The 20,349-nt window shown below is 36.0% G+C and overlaps 1 protein-coding gene across 1 annotated transcript in view; it reads right to left on the reverse strand.

Moving 5' to 3' along the window:
* SHCBP1L (SHC binding and spindle associated 1 like) overlaps positions 1 to 18,906 on the reverse strand; it is a 35,534-nt gene extending 16,628 nt beyond the window's left edge. Inside the window, exons 1-6 of the mRNA XM_037021108.2 lie at positions 18,316 to 18,906; positions 16,657 to 16,806; positions 11,500 to 11,714; positions 10,629 to 10,715; positions 10,339 to 10,557; positions 2,207 to 2,312 (exon numbers count right to left, since the gene is read on the reverse strand). Coding sequence (XP_036877003.2) covers positions 2,207 to 2,312; positions 10,339 to 10,557; positions 10,629 to 10,715; positions 11,500 to 11,714; positions 16,657 to 16,806; positions 18,316 to 18,714 — 1,176 coding nt within the window. The 5' untranslated portion in view covers positions 18,715 to 18,906. The remainder of the gene's footprint in view (positions 1 to 2,206; positions 2,313 to 10,338; positions 10,558 to 10,628; positions 10,716 to 11,499; positions 11,715 to 16,656; positions 16,807 to 18,315) is intronic.
* Positions 18,907 to 20,349: the final 1,443 nt, after the last annotated feature.

The raw sequence follows: 20,349 nt of genomic DNA on the forward strand, positions 1-20,349 counted from the left end.
CATAAATTCTCAGAAACCTTCAATCCAAGACAAGGGCCTGAGTAAAAAGGATAAAAAAATGCTGACCAGAATGCTTGCTCCAGAGCCCACGAGAGGACCGAGTCCATCGACCTCTGGGTTATGGGCCCAGCACACCCCCTCCGGGTTAGATAATCCCATGTGGGAAATGGTGCAGGCAGTTGTAGAGACTCTTAACCACACCACTTCCTCCCTCACCGATCCCTGTTGGCTATGCTACCCAGGTTCACCCCCCTTCTATGAGGCAATCGAGATAAATGGCTCCTACACTATCAACAACTCCCATCCCACTTACTGGGACGGGAGACCGTGGGGACTTACAATCGCTCAAGTCTCAGTCGTTGGTACGTGTGTAGGCACAGTCCCGACGACCCAGAGCCAGTTATGCTCCTCCTATAATAACACTACGTGGGAGCAGGGAAAGTGGATTATACCCTCCTCGGGCTGGTGGCTCTGCTCAAAGACAGGCCTCACTCCGGCCCTATCCACCTCTGTGTTCAATGCTAACAGTGAGTTTTGTGTGATAGTAGCCCTTCTACCTCGCCTAATGTATCATTCTCATGAATCTCTCCTTTCTTATTGGGAAGAAAGGCTGAGCCCCCACCGGAGCAAGAGGGAGGTTGTTACCGCCCTGACCATTGGAACCCTCTTCACCCTAGGGATGGCAGGGGCAAGCACGGGGGTTGCAGCCCTTGTAACTCGAGAAAAGGGGCTCACAGCCCTGAGGCTGGCAATCGACAGAGACCTAGAACAACTCCGACAGACAATATCAGACCTAGAGCAATCCCTCACCTCCTTGTCCGAGGTGGTCCTACAGAACCGAAGAGGCCTGGACCTCTTGTTCTTAAAGGAAGGTGGGTTATGCGCAGCCTTAAGAGAAGAGTGCTGTTTCTATGTAGACAAAACAGGTGCAGTCAGAGATTCCTTGGCCAAACTGAAAAAAGATTTAGAGAAGAGGCGTAAAGAATATGAAAGTAGCGAAGGCTGGTTTGAGTCTTGGTTCAAATACAAGCCTTAGTTTGCTACCCTTCTCTCGGCCGTTGCGGGGCCGCTCGTCATCCTGCTGTTGCTGTTTACGATTGGCCCGTGCATAATTAACAGGCTTGTTAAGTTTGTGCAGGAAAGAATTGACACTGTCCAACTCTTAGTCCTTCGTCAAAGGTATCAGGACCCAGATGCCACTGTGGAAGATTCCACAGTCTAATCAAGAAAAGGGGGGAAATGTAAAGGAGTGCAGAGAGCATTAAGAGTCAGGAAAAAGAACTAATAAAACTTAGCTAAACCTTAACAGCAGACCATTCCGGAATAGTAAGAGATTCAATGTCTAAACTGAGAGAGAGACCAGATCAAAGGAAGAGAGAGCCAGAGGCCAGCCAAGGGCTATTTGAATCCTAGTTTACTAAATCCCCATGGTTTACAACCCTGATATCCACCCTGGCAGGGCCCTTGCTTATTTTTATACTGCTTCTCACTTTAGGTCCCTGTATCTTAAACCGGCTAATAGCCTTTGTTAGGGAAAGAGTGAGTGCTGTTCAGGTGCTAATGCTGAGACTGCAGTATCATTCACTCACACAGCAGGAAGAAACAAACATTCCATGATTGGAATGGTCAAAGGAAAGTGGGGAAATGTAGAATCTAAGCATTAGTAAGATTAGTAAATTAGCATAAGCATAGCCATCTTAGAAACCTAGAAACCATTTTCTGAGAGTGTGACTCAGAAGAAAAAAAAACCCTGGGCCTGGGTAAGGCCTTGAAAAACAAGTTAATCATGAGCACCGGGTGGTGGGCAGCTGGGACCCTTGGTCAGCTAACCTTGGTCAGTAAATCTTACATACCAAGCTTATTGTGCAGAACCTCCCTAACCATTGAGGAGTAGTCTTACCCTGCCCTTGCTTAACCCCAGGATATATGTCTTGCAAGAATAATGTATAGTTATAGAAAATTGCTATGAGTTAAGTGCTTTGAAATTGCTATATAAACCCTTGGCTCTGAGTGCTCGAGGTCCTTGTTGAGACCCGCTGCATCGGGTTGACTTGGACCCCAGCTAGCTGGCTGAATAAAGACTTTGCTTGAATTTACATCTCTATGCCTGTGTAGTTTGTTCTCTGGGGAAGCCTCGGAAGCCTGGACCCTAACAATATGCAGCTAAAATTTAAATGAACAAATAAGAATAGAGTGTATTTCTTACCATGTCAGTAGTCATCACTTTTGCTACAATATGTGTTACAGTCTTTCCAAAGTCTCTTTTTCCTTTCCTACGCCTCAGAATTCTTGGAAAGAAAGGTCCATGAACTCTAGAATTGAAAATATTTATTTATGATTAAATTAATTTGAAAAAGACTCAACCTGTTCTTAGAAAATAAAAACTTAGGACTAAGCATCTTTGAGAAGTTGAGTTTCACTAACATTAAGCTCCTTGAGAGCAATAGAATGATTAAAATCTTTTAATAACTGAGTGTTTAAAGCCTTGAACTCTACAATCTTTTCATTTAATGGTTTTACATGGAAATCTGCATGCAACCCACTGCAATCAAAACCTCAACCATCTCAACTTCTCAGTAAGGTAGAAAATTTTCCTGATTTACTTCAATAATCCACTGATTTGTAGACTCACACAAAGCAGAGATGGGTTATACCTGTGATACTCAGGCCCAAGTCTGTTCTGGGACATGCCTAATTTTAGATACTATGTTCAATTAATAGATTGCTTTGTTTCAAACGATATGGTCTCCATAGATATATTCACTTTTGTTGAATTCTAGCTTTTTGTTATGGTTGTTATCATTAATCTACAATTACATGAAGAACATTCAATTCTAGCTTTTTGTTTGTTTGCTATTTAGCACTTCTAATTACATTCTTTCTTTCTGCATTTCTTTTACAGTTCCTGTTTCCTATCTTTAAGTGTCATCAAAGGAAAGAAAATCTGAGTATAACTTTTATCATTATTGTCAGCTGAAAGGGATAGTCCTTTTCTAGTTGATGTAGATTTATTAATAATCTCCTTAGGTGTAATGTATTCTTTTGGGTTCTCTGCAGCACCTTGGTTATTGCTTGATGCTATCTGAATACAGCTTTAGTACCAATATTTTTCAGCTTCTATTTCAATTATCAAATATTTTTGTGAAGCTTGAAATTTCAGGCAACTGTTTCTAAGAATCTACCATGCAAGTCATTAAAACTTGAATTACAACATATTAGCAATTCTTCCAATGCAGAAGTTTCATTTAACATTTAAAAATTAAAACCACTCTGCATTTTTAACCCATTTAAGAAAGTGGTTTTGAGCTTGAGGAAGAGAACTAACTGCTCAAAGAGTAAAGCATCCTACATTCAGGAAATACATTAGTTTATCATGTAATCCTAGTTTTAAAATCAAAGGTATACATCAGTATTTTTAATAAAATTTACTAAGGTATAATTTACATAGCAATCATTTTAAGTGACCCTTCTCATGAGGTTTTACAAATGTATACACCCATTTAACTCATTCACTATAATCCAGATACAGAACATTCCTAACATACTGCAATTTCTTTATGTTGCTGATTACTATTTAATTATGGGATTTCTATATACAAGATCATGTCATCTACAAATAGAGATAACTTTACTTCTTCCTTACCAATCTGAATGGCTTCTCTTTTTTTTTTTATCTGTCTTGCCTAGAACCTCTAGTATAATTTGAATTTAAGTGGCTAGAGTGGACATCCTTGGTTTGTTCCTATTTTTAGTGGAGAAACATTCACTTTTTCATTAATGACTATAATGTTAAAGGTTTTTCATAAATAGTCTTAAACAGGTTGAAGATCCCTTCTATTCCAAGTTTTCTGAGATTTTTTATTATGAAAGAGTATTAAATTTTGTCAAATGCTTTTTCTGTGTTGTGGGTAGAATTGTACTGTTTCCAGAATGTCTCGCCTGGCTCTAGTACATCTGCATATCAACAGATGCTCAAGGATGGATAGAAGTATGGCTTTAGGGCATTTGCATCATTCCTCAAGGGTGGAGAGAAGTTAAATCTCCATATCAATGGGTAATTACCTAGGCAACCGAGGGCGTGTCTGAACGTGAGAGGTTAAGGGGAGGGAGCTGGCTTGCTTCTTCCAGAGCAGAGGAGAGAGATGGCCCTGGACTGCTTCTGCTGGAGCAGGAAAGAGAGAAGGCCCCAAACTGCAGTTCGTAAGCAATAAACGGATTTTAAACTTTATTTCTCCCTTTGACTGATTTTAGTTTTTAGAGGTATTTTGCCCTGGGACTTCCTCTCCCTGGACTTACATGTGTCTATTGACATGATGATGTGGCTTGGTTTTTTATTTTATTATTATGCTGTTTTACACTGACTGACTTTAATATCTTAAACCAACCTTACATTCCTGGGGAAAATCCCTCCTGGTCATAACGTTTGCTCCTTTTTCTATGTTGCTAGACTCAATTTGTTGGTATATTATTGAGAATTTTTACATTTATAAGTTCTATAGTTTTCTTGTAATGTCTTTGTATGGATTTGTTATCAGGGTAATAGCGGTCTCATGGAATGAATTGGGAAAGTGTTCCATTTCCTTCTTTTTGGGTGGGGAAGAGTTTGTAAAGAACTGGTGTTAATTCTTTAAATGTTTGGTAGAATTCATCAGTGAAGATATCTGGTCCTTGCATTTTCTTTATGGGTAGTTTTTAATTTGCTAATTTAATCTCCTTACTGGTTATAGGTCCGTTCAGATTTTCTGTTTCTACTTTAGTCAGTCTTGGTAGATTGTATCTTTGTTGGAATTTGTCCATTTGATCTAGGTTATCTAACTTGTTGGCATTTAATTGCTCATAGTATTCCAAAGTAATCCTTTTTATTTCTGTGCAGGTTTTTATGTAGATATAAGTTTTCAACTCAGTTGGGTGAATACTAACTAGGAGCACAACTGCTAGGTTGTTTGGTTAGATTATGTGTAGCTTTTAAGAAACTGCCAAACTGTCTTCCAAAGAGGCTGTATTGTTTTGTATTCCCATTAAAAATGAATGAATTCCTGTTGCTCCACATCCTTGTCAGCAATTGTTGTGGTCAATTTTTTTATTTTAACCATTCTAATAGATATGTAATGTTACCTTGTTTTAATTTGCAATTTGCTAATGACAAATGACACTAAGCATCTTTTTATATGCTTATTTACCATCTGTATATTGTCTTCAGTGAGGTGTTGGTTCAGATCCTTTGCCCATTTTTAATTGGGCTGTTACTTATGGATGAATTTTAAGAGATCTTTGTATATTTTAGATAGAAATGTTTTATCAGATATGTATTTTACAAATACTTTCTGAAAATCTATAGCCTGTCTTCTCATTTTCTTAACAGTGCCTCTCACTGAGCAGAAATTTTTAATTTTAAGAGTCCAACTTATCGATTTTTTTTCTCTCATGGATTGTACTTCTGGTGCTGTATCTAAAAACCCATTAGTAAACCCAAGGTCACCTAGGTTTTCCCTTATGTTTTAGTATAGAAGTCTTACAGTTCTATGTTACATTTAGGTCTATGGATCACTTTGAGTTAATTTTTGTGAAAAGAATAAGGTCCGTGTCTAGGTTTGCATTTTTGCATATGGATATGTAATTATTCTAGCACCATTTGTTGAAAATAATATTCTTTCTTCATTAAACTTCCCTTGCTTCTTTATTAATGATCAACTATATTTGTGTGAAGTATTCATTTATGGACTCTATTCTCTTCCATTGATCTATATATCTATTTTTTTGCCAATACCACATTTTGTTGAGTACTAAAGTTTTATAGTAAGCCCTAAAATCAGGGAGTACAAGTATTCCCACTTTATTCTTCTTCAGTAGTGTGCTGACTATTCTAGGCTCTTTGCATTTCCTTATAGAGTTTAGAAATAGTAAGTTGGTATCTACAAAATGCCTTGCTGAGATTTTCATTAGGATTGCATTGAATCTACAGATTAAGTTGGGAAAACCAACATCTTATTACTGAGTTTTCCAATCCATGAACAGGTAATGCCTCTCCATTTATTTATATATTTTTCTGTCATCATAGTTTTATAGTTTTCCACAAACAGAACCTGTACAGGTTTTGTTAGATTTATTCCTAAGTATTTCATTTTTTGGACTCTATTGTGAATTATATTTTTAAAAATTTCAAATTGCTTGTTGCTGATATATAAGGAAGCAATTGACCTCAGAATATTACTCTTACGTCCTGTGAACTTGCTAAACTCATTTATTAGTTCCAGGGGTTTTTGTCATTGCTGTTGTTGATTCTTTGAGATTTTTCTATGCAGACAGTCAAAAGTCATCTGCAAAGAGTTTTATTTCTTCCTTCCCAACCTTTATAACTCTTTTTCCTGTTTCTTGTCTAACTGTACTACCAAGGATTTCCAGCATGATGTTGAATGGGAGTGATGAGACAAAATATCCTTGTCTTATTCCTGATCTTAGGGAGGAAGCAACCAGTTTCTCAGCATTAAGTATGTTAGCTATACATTTTCTGTAGCTGTCCTTTATCGATTTTAGGAATTCTCAATTCCTTGCTGTTTGAGCTATCAATTATTTTAAAAAAATGCTAAAGTCTCCACCTATAATAGTGGATTGATCTATTTGTCCTTCTATTTCTCAGTTTTTGCCTCCCATATTTTGATACTCCATTGTTGGGTGCATACACATTAAGGATTATTATGTCTTACTAGAGGACTGAACCCCCTTATCATTATGGAAATGCTTCTGTTTATCCCTGGAAATTTTACTGGTTCTGAAAGCCTGATTTGTTTGAAATTAATACAGCTACTACAGCTTTTCAATGGTTGTGTTAGAACTATCTTTCTCTAACCCTTTACTTTTAACATTCGAAACCCTTATATTTAAGGTGGGTTTGTTATAACATATAGTTGGACCTTGTCTTTTTATCCACTTTGACAATCTCATCTTTTGATTTATGTATTTAAAATGATTCACATTTAAAATGATTACTGACATAGTTGAATTAATACCCACCATACTTGTAACTATTTTCTATTTGTTGTTCTAGTTCTTTATGTTCCTTTTTCTGCCTCCTCTAGTTTTAGTTGAGCATTTTGTGATTCTGTTTTATGTACTTTCTGAACATATTATCAAAAAAAATTTTAGTGTTTATCCTATAAACTGCAAAATATATTTATAACTAATCTAAATCTACCTTCAAGTAATACTATACTATTCACATGTAGTGCAGGTAACTTTCAACAGAGTATTCCCAATTCTCTCTTCCCTCCCTTACAACATTGCTGTGACATTTCACCAATCCATAGACTGTCATCACCCATTACCATCATAACTAGTATTACTTTAAATAACTATCTTTTAGATCAACTGAAAATAAGAAAAACATTTTATTTTACCTTTACTTATTCTTCTAAGCTCTTCCTTTCTATATATAGTTCTGAGTTTCTGACCCTTAACATTTTCTTCTCCTTTAATAACTTCTTCTAACCTTTCTCGCAGGGCCAGTCTATTGATGACAAATTCCCTCAGTTTTTTGCTTGTTTTTTTGTCTTCCTCTTTTGAAAGATAATTTCACTGGATATAGAATTCTAGGTTGGTGGTTCTTTCTTTCAACTCTGAATATTTCACTCCACTCCCATGTTGTTTGCTTGGTTTTCTTGTAAGAAATACACTGTAATTCTTACTCACCTATAAGTAAGGTATTCCTCCATCCCCTGTTTCCCTTGACTTCTTACAAGATTTTCACTTTATCTGTGGTTTTCTTCAGTCTGAAAATGATATGTCTAGGTATAGATTTTTTGGTATTTATTCTGCTTGCTGTTCTTTGAGCTTCCTGTATCTATGGTGTGGTGTCTGAATTTAATTTTGGAAAATTCTTACTTTTATCAGTTCTTTTTTTATTAGTTCAACATTTCTTCTGCTGAATTTGCTCTTCTGGTATTCTAATTACATGTATGCTACACTCTTTGAAACAGTCCTATACTTCTTGGATTTTTTTTGTTTTTTCATTTTTTTTCTCTTTGCATTTCAGTTTGAAAAGCTTCTGTTGTCTTATCTTTAAGCTCACTGATACTTTCCTCAGTTGTGTCCCCACCTATTGGTGAGCCCATCAAAGGTATTCCTCATTTAGGTTTACAGTTTTATTTCTAGCATTTTCTTTTAATTCATTCTTAGAGCTTCCATCTTCTGCTCATACTATCCATCTGTTCTTGCATAGTGTGTACTCTTTTCCATTAGACCTTTTAACATATTAGTATAGTTATTTAAAATTCCCTGTCTGATTAATTCTAAAACTATACCTAGGTTTGGTTTTAATGCTTGCTTTCTCTCTTCATATTGTCTTTTTTTGCTCTTTAGCACATCTTGTAATATTTTGTTGAAGCCAAGCATGATCATGATATTTTGGCTAAGAGGAAATGAGGTAAATAGGCTTTTATGTGAGGTGTGATATTAATCTGGCCATGAGGTAGGCTATTTTTAATGTTTTCCATAACTGTAGGTCAGAGGCTTCAAATGCCTGTAGCTTTCATATGTTTATCTCTTCTTTTGGTTTGGGCTTCCTTGAAAACTCATCTTTGTCTAGACAGAGTCTGTATCTTGTAGCTCTTTTAGCTATAATCCAGTTACTATACTGGAGCCCTGTTGATATGGTTGTAAGGTACAGTAGAGAGGAAGTTTTCTATAACCTTACAATATTAGTCTTTTAGTGGGTCTAAGTCCCTGGTCTGTGGCCTTTATAAGTGTTTCTTAATGCCCTCCTTTCCCCAGAAAGGAAGGCTAGAAGGGGGCTGGAGTGAAGGAAATGCCTTTTTCTAGGTAAGAAAAGGCTCTGGTAAAGTCTTTTCCCCTGAAGATCTTTGAGTAGAACTTGCCTAGCTTCAAAATGTCAAATGTTTCCTTTGAGGTATGCAACAGCTGACATCTCCTGTTCAGTTCTCTCAACTTCCATGATTCAATTTCATGCTTTCTTTTTTAGCATGGTTTCCGTATTTCTCTCCCCTTCCAATGGCAGTATAGTTTAGTCGTCAGCAAAGGATTTGGGAAGAGTTTATCTTCAAAGTTTGGATCTCACCATTTTTGCAGCTCTTACTTTAAGGATATCTCACCTAAATTTCCAGCTGCTCTGCCAGCCCTGAATTCTATTCTTTGTCACTTTAAAAGAGTAAGACTGCATTTTCTGGTGCCAGAGCAGACCTAAAAGCCACAAATCCCCATTTCTTACCTATTCCAAGGATAAACTTTTCTGGTTGTAGCTATCTACTTTTGGTCACATTTCATAGTGCCTTCAAATAGTTGGGTAATTTTATATTTTTGTCCAGATTTTATAATGTTATCTATAGAAATGTTTGACTAATTAACTCACTCCACTACTCCTAGACTTAGATTCTCCGTGAATATAATTTTTAAGATGCCATTAGAATATAAAGTCTAATGATGATAACTTGTATACAAATTCAACTTTTCTTGAATCCAGATTTCTAGATAAGTAGATTAAAAAAAATCTTATCTATATTGATTTCCCAAAGTAATCCCAAAGTTTTATAATACAGGAATCCCAATAATTACAAAACATCAAAAATAGGCACTAGAATGAGATTCTTAGTGATTAAAAAAATTAGGTCAAATTTGAAAGAAATACAAAAAGAAAAGATTTAGGCTAACAATTGTTAAACAAGTAAAATGGGCCTCAGAATCCGTTGGGCAAAGTGAGTAAAGGTGGAACACAAAGGAAGGAGTTTAACACTTTAGTATGAAATGGTCAGAAGTCTTTTGGCTCCATTCAAAATTGTCCATTAATTTTGGGACCCTGAGCAAGAATTCTTGTTTTCCCTCTGTTTAAAACAAAGACAGAAATATATACATTACTGTACAGTAATGTAAAAATGTTTTAATACATTCTAATATATTCTGGAGAATAATGCTGGTTAAACTACATTGTCTTATTTAATAATAACTTATCAACTTATGTTGGTTAGAAAAGCAGAAATTATGAGGCAGCCAAATTAGCCAACTCTATTTTGCATATTCTATGTGGAGGTCTACCTCCTCTTTTCCTATGTTTTGGCCAAAATCAAGAAGGTAAAAATGAAAGATAAGGAATGGATGAGATTTATAAGATTTTTTTCATTGAAAAAAATCAATGATTTCAGTGAATTCAACTAATACAAAAATAATTTCCATATTGGTAGTTGTACCTTTGCTTATCTCATAAATTGGACATTTAATTTTATAATCTATTTCAATCTATTACCAACTTGTCATATGTGATAAGTTAAATGATATGATTAAAGAATGACCATGTAATCTTTTTGCTTCCATGTAAATAAAGCAAATTATTACCGGAGATGTAAATCTTCCCACACTTTCAATAATCCACAGAGCATTACTATCTCATAGTACTTTTTCCAGCATTCAACAGCCTCTGCTGCAGATGGAGCTTCTTTAATATTGCTCTGATACTCAATGAGCTCAACACGTTTACTTTTATATTTCTCCAAAGTTTTTTTGAAACGTTGGGCAATAGGACCAGGTATTGTTCCATCTTGTATATCACACCACCTGAAAAGTATCAATAAAGTTATAATGTTTATCTTATATAATGTGCTGAATAAGTGTTTAGCTATACTTACAAATTAATTCTTTCTTCAATCAAAGCAGTATAGTTCTCACAACTTTCTTCATCATCCCAATCTCTCCAAAGAAAGTCATAAAAAAACCTATAATAAATCAAATTAATATGAAAGTGATCAAAAACAGCCAGTACCATGTATAGAATTAAAAAGACATTCTGATGTCAGAATTATTTACATGAATCTTGCTTGATTCTTAAGAAAAATATTTTTAAATGATATTTCAGTGACCTAATACTAAAGGTAAAACTTTATAAAAATTAGATGATCTGGATTCTATTTGAGGTTATTACAGATAATGTTTCTTTAAGTGGTACTGTAAAATTCAGGTTCCAAATTTCATAAAATGTGGCTATGATTTTGTTTACTGAGGAAATAATATTTAAGATATAATCAAATTTGTATCTTGAGGTGGGGAAGCATTAGAAAAACAAAAATATGCTCCCAAATATTCTGTATTATGTTTATGGACAGCTTTCCTCAAATTGTACCAACTTGTAAGAAGCAATCATAATGTAGATGACATCCTCTAGTATTTGTAATGCTCTTAAATGTGAAAAATGAAATCTGATATAATTGAGATGCTTAAATACAAATATAATTTAATGTTACTTATCTCTAGGACTTCTTTAAATTCAAATTCTGCAAAATAAAAGATCAAAAAATGGCAAACTTTTCATTGTCCTTATATAATACTTCTGTAATAATGTCTAAAGAGTTACAGCTGTGTTCATCAAAAATGGACAAACTGAATTCAGCAGTAAAAATTAAATTGATAAATACTTACAAAGTGCTTATAGAAATGTTACTTACATATTAAAGTAACATTTTGAATGTGGTGATTTTAACTTTCAGAAACAAGTTTTAATACCTTACAACTTCCAAGGCCAAAGCAATATTATGCATATCAGAATCTTGTCCTTCAACAGGGTACACTTCCAAGAGAGGCACACTATGCTCTAATTCTTCTAAAATCTCATCCACCAAATTCCTTGGAATATTTGCAATGTTAGAAGAAAATGGTTCAGCAATAGAAGCAGTAACTTTGAAACAACATGATGAGGTTTGGCGTGGTTTACAGGTTACCTAAGACAAGTATTATAAAATTTGTACAAATCAAAGTAAACCACAAGGACTTTTTTTTATCACATATAAGCTATTTATAAAATTTCTTCTTTTAAAATCTTTATGACTTCTCTAACAAATTTTTGAGTTTTCCAACAACATAACTATAAATCAATATTAAATAAAATATCACACAATTTTTCTAACCTACTTTTTAAATGTATTAGTTCATGAAAGAAATTGAATATCTCCCACATTATTTATTTTGTTTCAATTGCCAGACTTTTGGATTTTATTGAACAAGTAGTATTTAAAAAAATACTTTTACTTATTTTTCCACAAAAGTATGCTTTTAAAAATATCCTACTATCTATATCACATTTGCAAAACGCTATTTAAATGCCAAAAAAAGTGGAAAGGACATAATAAAAAACTCCTTGAGTTGAATACATTTAGCCACATAAACTTGGTTACTTGTCTCAAGTCACCACAATATAGTGATATCCACTGATTTGTCTGAAAATCAGTGCTTGAGAACCACTTAGTTAACAGCAGTGTTTTAAAAATTATTACATTAAATCTTAACATAAAATTAAACATTAACATAAGTTGATAAAAGGGTACAAGCTTTCAGTTAAAAGATGAATAAGATACCCACTCTCCCCACTGTTATTCAACATAGTTCTGGAGGTCCTAGCCACGGCAATCAGACAAAACAAAGAAATACAAGGCATCCAGATTGGTAAAGAAGAAGTCAAACTGTTACTATTTGCAGATGACATGATGCTGTACATAAAAAACCCTAAAGACTCCACTCCAAAACTACTAGAACTAATATCTGAATTCAGCAAAGTTGCAGGATACAAAATTAATACACAGAAATCTGTTGCTTTCCTATACACTAACAATGAACTAGCAGAAAGAGAAATCAGGAAAAAAACTCCATTCACAATTGCATCAAAAAGAATAAAATACTTATGAATAAACCTAACCAAGGAAGTGAAAGACCTATACCCTGAAAACTACAAGAAACTCTTAAGAGAAATTAAAGAGGATACTAATAAATGGAAACTCATCCCATGCTTTTGGCTAGGAAGAATGAATATTGTCAAAATGGCCATCCTGCCTAAAGCAATCTACAAATTCAATGCAATACCTATCAAAATACCAACAGCATTCTTCAACAAAATGGAATAAATAGTTTTAAAATTCAAATGGAACCAAGAAAGACCCTGAATAGCCAAAGCAATCCTGAGAAGGAAGAATAAAGCAGGGGGGATCTCGCTGCCCAACTTCAAACTCTACTACAAAGCCACAGTAATCAAGACAATTTGGTACTGGCACAAGAACAGACCCACAGACCAATGGAACAGAATAGAGAGTCCAGATACTAACCCAAACATATATGGTCAATTAATATATGATAAAGGAGCCATAGACATACAATGGGGAAATGACAGCCTCTTCAACAGCTGATGTTGGCAAAACTGGAAAGCTACATGTAAGAGGATGAAACTGGATCATTGCCTAACCCCATACACAAAAGTAAATTCAAAATGGATCAAAGACCTGACTGTAAGTCATAAAACCATAAAACTCATAGAAAAAAACAGACAAAAATCTCTTGGACATAAACATGAGTGACCTCTTCATGAACATATCTCCCCGGGCAAGGGAAACAAAAGCAAAAATGAACAAGTGGGACTATATCAAGCTAAAAACTTCTGTACAGCAAAGGACACCACCAATAGAACAAAAAGGCATCCTACAGTATGGGAGAATATATTCATAAATGACACAGATCCGGTAAAGGGTTGACATCCAAAATATATAAAGAGCTCACGGACCTCAACAAACAAAAAGCAAATAATCCGATCAAAAAATGGGCAGAGGAGCTGAACAGACAGTTCTCCAAAGAAGAAATTTAGATGGCCAACAGACACATGAAAAGATGCTCCACATCACTAGTCATCAGAGAAATGCAAATTAAAACCACAATGAGCTATCACCTCACACCAGTAAGGATTGCCACCATCCAAAAGACAGACAACAACAATTGTTGGTGAGGTTGTAGAGAAAGGGGAACCCTCCTGCACTGCTGGTGGGAATGTAAACTAGTTCAACCATTGTGGAAAGCAGTATGGAGGTTCCTCAAAAAGCTCAAAATAGACATACCATTTGACCCAGGAATTCCACTCCTAGGAATTTACCCTAAGGATGCAGCAGCCCAGTTTGAAAAAGACAGATGCACCCACCCCTATGTTTATCGCAGCACTGTTTACAATAGCCAGGAAATGGAAGCAACCTAAGTGTCCATCAGTAGATGAATGGATAAAGAAGATGTGGTTCATGTACACAGTGGAATATTATTCAGCCATAAGAAGAAAACAAATCCTACCATTTGCAACAACATGGATGGAGCTAGAGGGTATTATGCTCAGTGAAATAAGCCAGGCAGAGAAAGACAAGTACCAAATGATTTCACTCATATGTGGAGTATAAGAACAAAGAAGAAACTGAAGGAGCAAAACAGCAGCAGACTCACAGAACCCAAGAAAGGACTAACAGTTACCAAAGGGAAAGGGACTGGGGAGGATGCGTGAGAAGGAAGGGACAAGGAGGAAGGGAAAAGAAAGGGGGCACTATGATTAGGATGTATAATGAGGTGGGGAGCATGGGGAGGCAGTAAAAAGATCAGTAGTTGCCAGGTGTTGGTTGAAGGTTGGTAGAGCACAGTCAGTGAAAATACTTTATATGATACTATACTGATGGATACATGTCATTATACTTTTGTTGAAACCCACAGAATGTATAACACCAGACATGAACCTAATGTAAACTATGGACTTTGGGTGATTATGATGTGTCAATGTTCAAAATTCATCAAGTGTTATGAATGTGCCACTCTGGTGGGGGATTTTGATAATGGGGGAAGCTATGCATGTGTGGATGCAGGAGGAATATGGAGAGTCTCTGTACCTTCCTCTTAATTAGTCTGTGAACCTAAAACTGCTCTTAAAAATAACCTTTTTAAAATTATTTATATTATTGTCATATTAAATATTAACCCAAAATTTAAAATGAATAGTTATAATAATTGATTTTGAAAAAATTTCAAATATGTGTCCAATGAAAGTCTTTATTTTCAGGTAAAGTTAGGTAAAGAAACATTTTAAATATTACATGTTACAGCATCAATATATATGACAATAATTAATTAAATGTAGGACATATCCTCAAATCACTAACCAAACTTTGAAGTACACATTTTTTAGTGAATTTAATATAAATTCTATTTTTCAAAGACCTTATAGGACAGAAAAAAGTGTAAAAAACAGAGTAACAATTTAAAACTGGGTGTTTGAATATAAGTGATGTGCAATCTGTATTTGTGACAGAGCAAAAATATATTTCCAAAAGGTATAAAATTTGATAGGACCTGATATTTAAATATTTTTTGTTTTTTAAAAATCAGTTTAAATTATGTATTATACATACATATAGATAAAATGTATTAGAATCAAAGGCTGTACTAGATTTGTTATGAAAAATAAAATTCCTTGACAATCTTAAGAGGTCCCAAGAGCCAGTCTCACTGCCATATAATTCAAAGAATTAAAATCTGCCAATATACTATTCTGCTTTTTCCTCTGTTCTCCCTTTGTTTTTAATGTCTAAAGGAAATTAGCAGCCACTAGAGGATTTTAAAGCAATCTAATGATCTGTAATCTTGCTTATTATTTTTGGGATAAGGAAGATAGCATAGAATCAATGTATTATATGTAAAACCTTAGAATTTGATAGAATTTTTAGATAATTTAATCCAGTGAGCTTCTGTGTAACTTTAGGATCTTGAAAGGTTTTATGGAGGGTAGGGGCTATCATAGGTGTTGAGAAGAGAGAAGCCAAGAAGTTGCTAAGACACCATTCTTCATTTCAGTCAGAAATGTTGTCTTTAATGTACTGTATATGTTGGGGTTCCACATGAAAAAAAACTTCAAACTTATACTGCTAAAAAAAAAAAAAGTTTTGGACTGACATCATTCACCTCCTCTTATTTTATCCACATGAAAAAAGTTCAGAGAAGTTATGAAAGTTCCAGGCAAAAGCTACGCAAAATCTAAAGTTGAGCAAATCTCAAAGAAACATTAAAAATAGAGTATTGTTAAAAAAATGAATCCCAAGACCCTTTCATATTCCTTTGTAGTCTCTATGATTGAAAATATGCTGTTTATCTATAAAAAGACCACTAACTTTTCCATAGAACACAGAATTGAATTGTTTTCACATAGTATGCAATGTAATGAGTTTCAAACACATGCTTTTCTTTTGACCAAAACTACAGATTTGAAATATCTGGGGCAGGGGTACCATTTGTGATTGTGATTAATTTCTATACAAGGCTAATTAACCTTTTAATGAATCAAATTTATGACATCAAATATGACAATATTTAACCTACAGAACTAAAAAAAGCAAAGTTTTATCAGATGAAGACTTGGAAGTTGATGTATTATATGAAATGTGTACTTTTCACAGGAAAAAATTTCTAATTTTAACAATAGTTAAAATAGTTTTCTGATCCATTTTTCTCTTTTCTCATCTAACTAAACCTCATAATTCAGATAAATTAAAATTAAAGGGAAATGATGGAAAAAGAAGGCCTACAATACTATTTTTAAGAAATGCACTTTGGTTATTTTTCATTATTTGAGCAATTGAAACTAGGCTAATACTGCCTCATATTACTAGCTGCCATTTAATGATAACTGGTTATGGTAAATCGTGTTACTATTCCCCCTTACCTTTTTACACTATTAATTTGTTTAGAAAATTAAAATAGATTTAACTTTTGTCATCGTGTTTAAGTATCAAAGCCCCAAGTTAATGAGGTCATATTTTGGTCTTAAAAATAATTAATAACGTTACTCAAAAGAACAAATACCAAGTAAAAATTATTTACCTCAACCAGTATACCAACAAAAGGAATAGAAGCTTTTTCATATTTCACAAAGAATAACTCAGGATTAGTCTTCCATACTCCAAGCCATTTGTCTGTAAACTTTAATTTTTCTGATAGATATTTACTCATGGCCTCATCAGCATCTTCTGCCTAGCAAAAGAAAAAAAAATTATGTATAAATAAATGGAATTATAGATTTATTTATATTTGTACTGATTTCTATTTATGGGACCAATATGCTCTTATTATGTAAGAAAATAATAGATTTTAACTGAATATATATATATTTAATGAAAAATATGTTAACATTAAAAAATTAAAATAAATTTAAGTGTTCTATTGACTCAACATTCAGAGATGAGACATCTACTTATTATTTAAACAATGTTTTAATAATCCACTGAGCAGAAAGAACAGTAATTATACATTAGAAAACAGTACTTTTTCTGAACTTTAAAGATATCATGGCCTATTTAGAACATATTTAGTACATAAAAATTTAAAATAGCATCGATTTTATAAAACAAATGGCCATATTATGCATTCAATAAATACTGCGCATTTCATTTTTAAAATTTAATTCAGCTACCTCAGGATGATAAATAATCTAAGTTATTGAACTCAGTCACTGGACCCTGTGTGAATAATGACAGAATAATTTTTTTGAGACTCAGACCTATGACACAATCATTTATATAAACGTTTTTCAATTGCCTGTCACAGACTTCACCTTCTCCAACCCTCAATATCAGTTACAAGTTGGCCATTAATACTGTCCTAACTTTATGGTGTGGTGTTCTTAAGAATATTTCCTTCTGGTCATAAAATATGGTTAACCTAAAGAAAATCTGAAAAATACAGAAATATAAGAAAAACAAAGACCACCTCTAATCCTGGAATTCAGAATAACCGTCGTTGATATTCTGGTGTACTTCCTTCCAGTCTTTTTTCTACGCATATATTCATTCACACATACAAATAATGCTTTGTTTTGTCTCCCAATTTTTTTTAACTTCACAGTATAGCAGAAGCATATCTATAGTTCTTGAAAACATAATTTTCAGTTTCATGGGTTTCCATTATATAAAGTCACCACAAGTACTTTTTTGACCCCATACTTGGAAATTTCGTTTCTAATTTTTAATTCATATACATTATCACTGCAATGAATATCCTTGTACACAGTTTCTTCTGCTTTAACTTAAAAAAATTAGGTTAGGAACATATTTGCTCTATTCAGTGTTATCAGGTATGCACACTCTATACAAACCATTTCACATCCTAGGCCGATGTCTGGGAACCAATCTTACAAACATTTTGAGTACTGTAGTGTAAAAGTTAAGGCTAGGTAATTTGATTCTTGCATGTTTGGGCATAAATTGTTAAGGGAAAAAAAACTAGGGTGTGAACCTGGGCATTGCTTAGGCCTCTCTGCTCCCCTTTCAGAAGCTCGCAGACACACCACCGGAGCTGCCCCCTTAACCGACACGCTTCCTGACTGACGGAAAAATCTAACTGAAACCCCTTCAGGACAAGGCCTGGGTACCCCCGGTGAGGAGGAAGTCCTATACATGTTGAGTGAATTTTTTCTTTCATGCCCTTTGTATCATCATCACTCCCAGAGGAATGACAGGTCCGTTGGCGTCCGCCTGCCCTCACCTCACAGCCCCGCAGCACCTCGTCGCAGTACAGCGCCACTCTCTCGGCCCGCCACATCCCCCTCATGGGGTACACGCACACTGGGGGCAGTGGCCGCGCCCTCTCTAGCCCCTCCTCGGGCACCGAGGGCAGCGCCTCTCCTTCCTTCCCCTCTTCCTCCTCCTCCTCCTCGGCCCCCTCGGCCTGAGAGACCGGCGGGAGCTGAAGCCGTCGCCTGGCTTTCCCCTTCACGCGGCGAGGGGAGGCCACCACCGACCGCACCGGGGACGCGGCGCTCTTCAGGGTCCCCAACGCCACCGAGTCCCCGGTGGGCACCGAGGCGCCTTCCTCGCCTCGCCTGCCGGCGCCGATGACTCGGACTGAGACCTCCGGCCCGGGCACCGCGGGCGCCGACGCCATCTCCTCAGCCGTCTGCGGGCCAGCAGCAGCCGTTAGCCACGTTTCCCGCCTGAGCCGCGCTGGCCAATGGGCGAGCTGCGCCCCCAGAGCCCGCAACGAGCGTGGTGGCTCGAGGGGGTCCGGCCGCGGGTAAGTAGAGGGATGGAGTGTTGCGAGGGTGCTGGGGTGGGTCGGGGAGCTGTGGGCGGAGCCTGGCTCGAGAGGGCGGTTTGGGAGAGGCGTTGGGGGCCGGGCTTAGGGGCGCGACGTGGGGCGGGGCGCGGGTCCTGAGGGCCGCGCGGCGGCGGCGGCGGCGGCGGTAGTGGGCAAAGTGCGGTGCTCTGGCTGCGCGTCGCCCGCGCTCCCTGGAAGTACGCAAGTACTCTCGTTGTCACCCCAAGGAGGGGTTTCCTTAGGGTCCTCGTACATATTCAGGGTGCTTGTGAGTCACCGTACAAGTGATCATGACCTAACATGGTGCCACCTACCTCTCCACATACACGTATTTGCAAAGCACAGCCTGAGAGAAGATTAATTTTTATACTGGAGGCGACAATAACGAATCTTCTGGTTAAATCTAGAGGACACTCTAGTGACAAACCCAGCGACCCAGATTTCCATCTTGTTCACATGATTCCCAAAATAAAATTTCTTTTACATTTTAAAAAAAGACGCTTTCTGCCAAGGATAAGTTAGTCTATTTTCTTGTCTGTTGTGCTGCTCAAAATTCTCATATAAAAGATTATGTTACATGAGTATATATGTATATATATACTGGTAAACTAGATGCAGATTTCTAGCGTGGAATAATGTGTGCGAACTACCAACACTTTCACATTAAAAGTCTTCTCAAGGTAGTAAATTCTGGAGAGGAACAGAGACCGCGTATTTCTGTTACTTTACTACTGAGCATACATTGAGCCAATTGGAAGGGCTTTTGCTCGCACTCCGGCTGTGAAGGACTGTGCTGGGGCTGCCAGGGAGGCCAGCACTGGGGAAACACCCGCATCCTTTAAACTCATCTGGAAGGAAACTGTGTTAAATTTGGAGGAAAATATTTGTATCAATATCGTGTTACTATAGTTCAGGGAATAATCACAATCATGTTTTGACTAAGTTTATTCCTATTTTTCAGGAGTCTAAGGTTTTGTTTTAAAATTATATCTAAGTACAGATTTCACTCACCAAAAGGAAAATCCAGTGTGCTAACATTTCCCCAAAAAGCATTTTTTGAAAAATTATAGGTGGTTTACTCTTAGGTTCAGAATAACAGATACAACTTTCTAGTCAAAAGTTCAAAAACAACAGCCCCCACCCAAAAAAAACCCAAATAAATATTTCCTGGGAAACTGCTATGTGCTGGGCAATGCACAGATGTCAAAGTTATCGAAATAAAAATAAATTCCTATCCTTATTTGAGTGAAGGGTTACAGATGGGTCAATAGATTATTGTATTTGATAAGGCCCTTGATTAAAAAAAGAAAAGAAGAAAATATATATATATATTTCCACACTGTGGAAATAAAGGACCTTTCTTCGTAGAAATAATACTTAAGTTGAGTCTTGATTTTAAAAGCAAAACTGTTCCCTGAGCCAGTTTGGACAATACAGAAAAGCATAAGAAAGGAGAAAATTTAAATCAACTGTACTTCCAGT

Source organism: Manis javanica, chromosome 11 (genome assembly GCF_040802235.1).
Source record: "Manis javanica isolate MJ-LG chromosome 11, MJ_LKY, whole genome shotgun sequence".
In the NCBI taxonomy this organism is placed as follows: domain Eukaryota; kingdom Metazoa; phylum Chordata; class Mammalia; order Pholidota; family Manidae; genus Manis; species Manis javanica.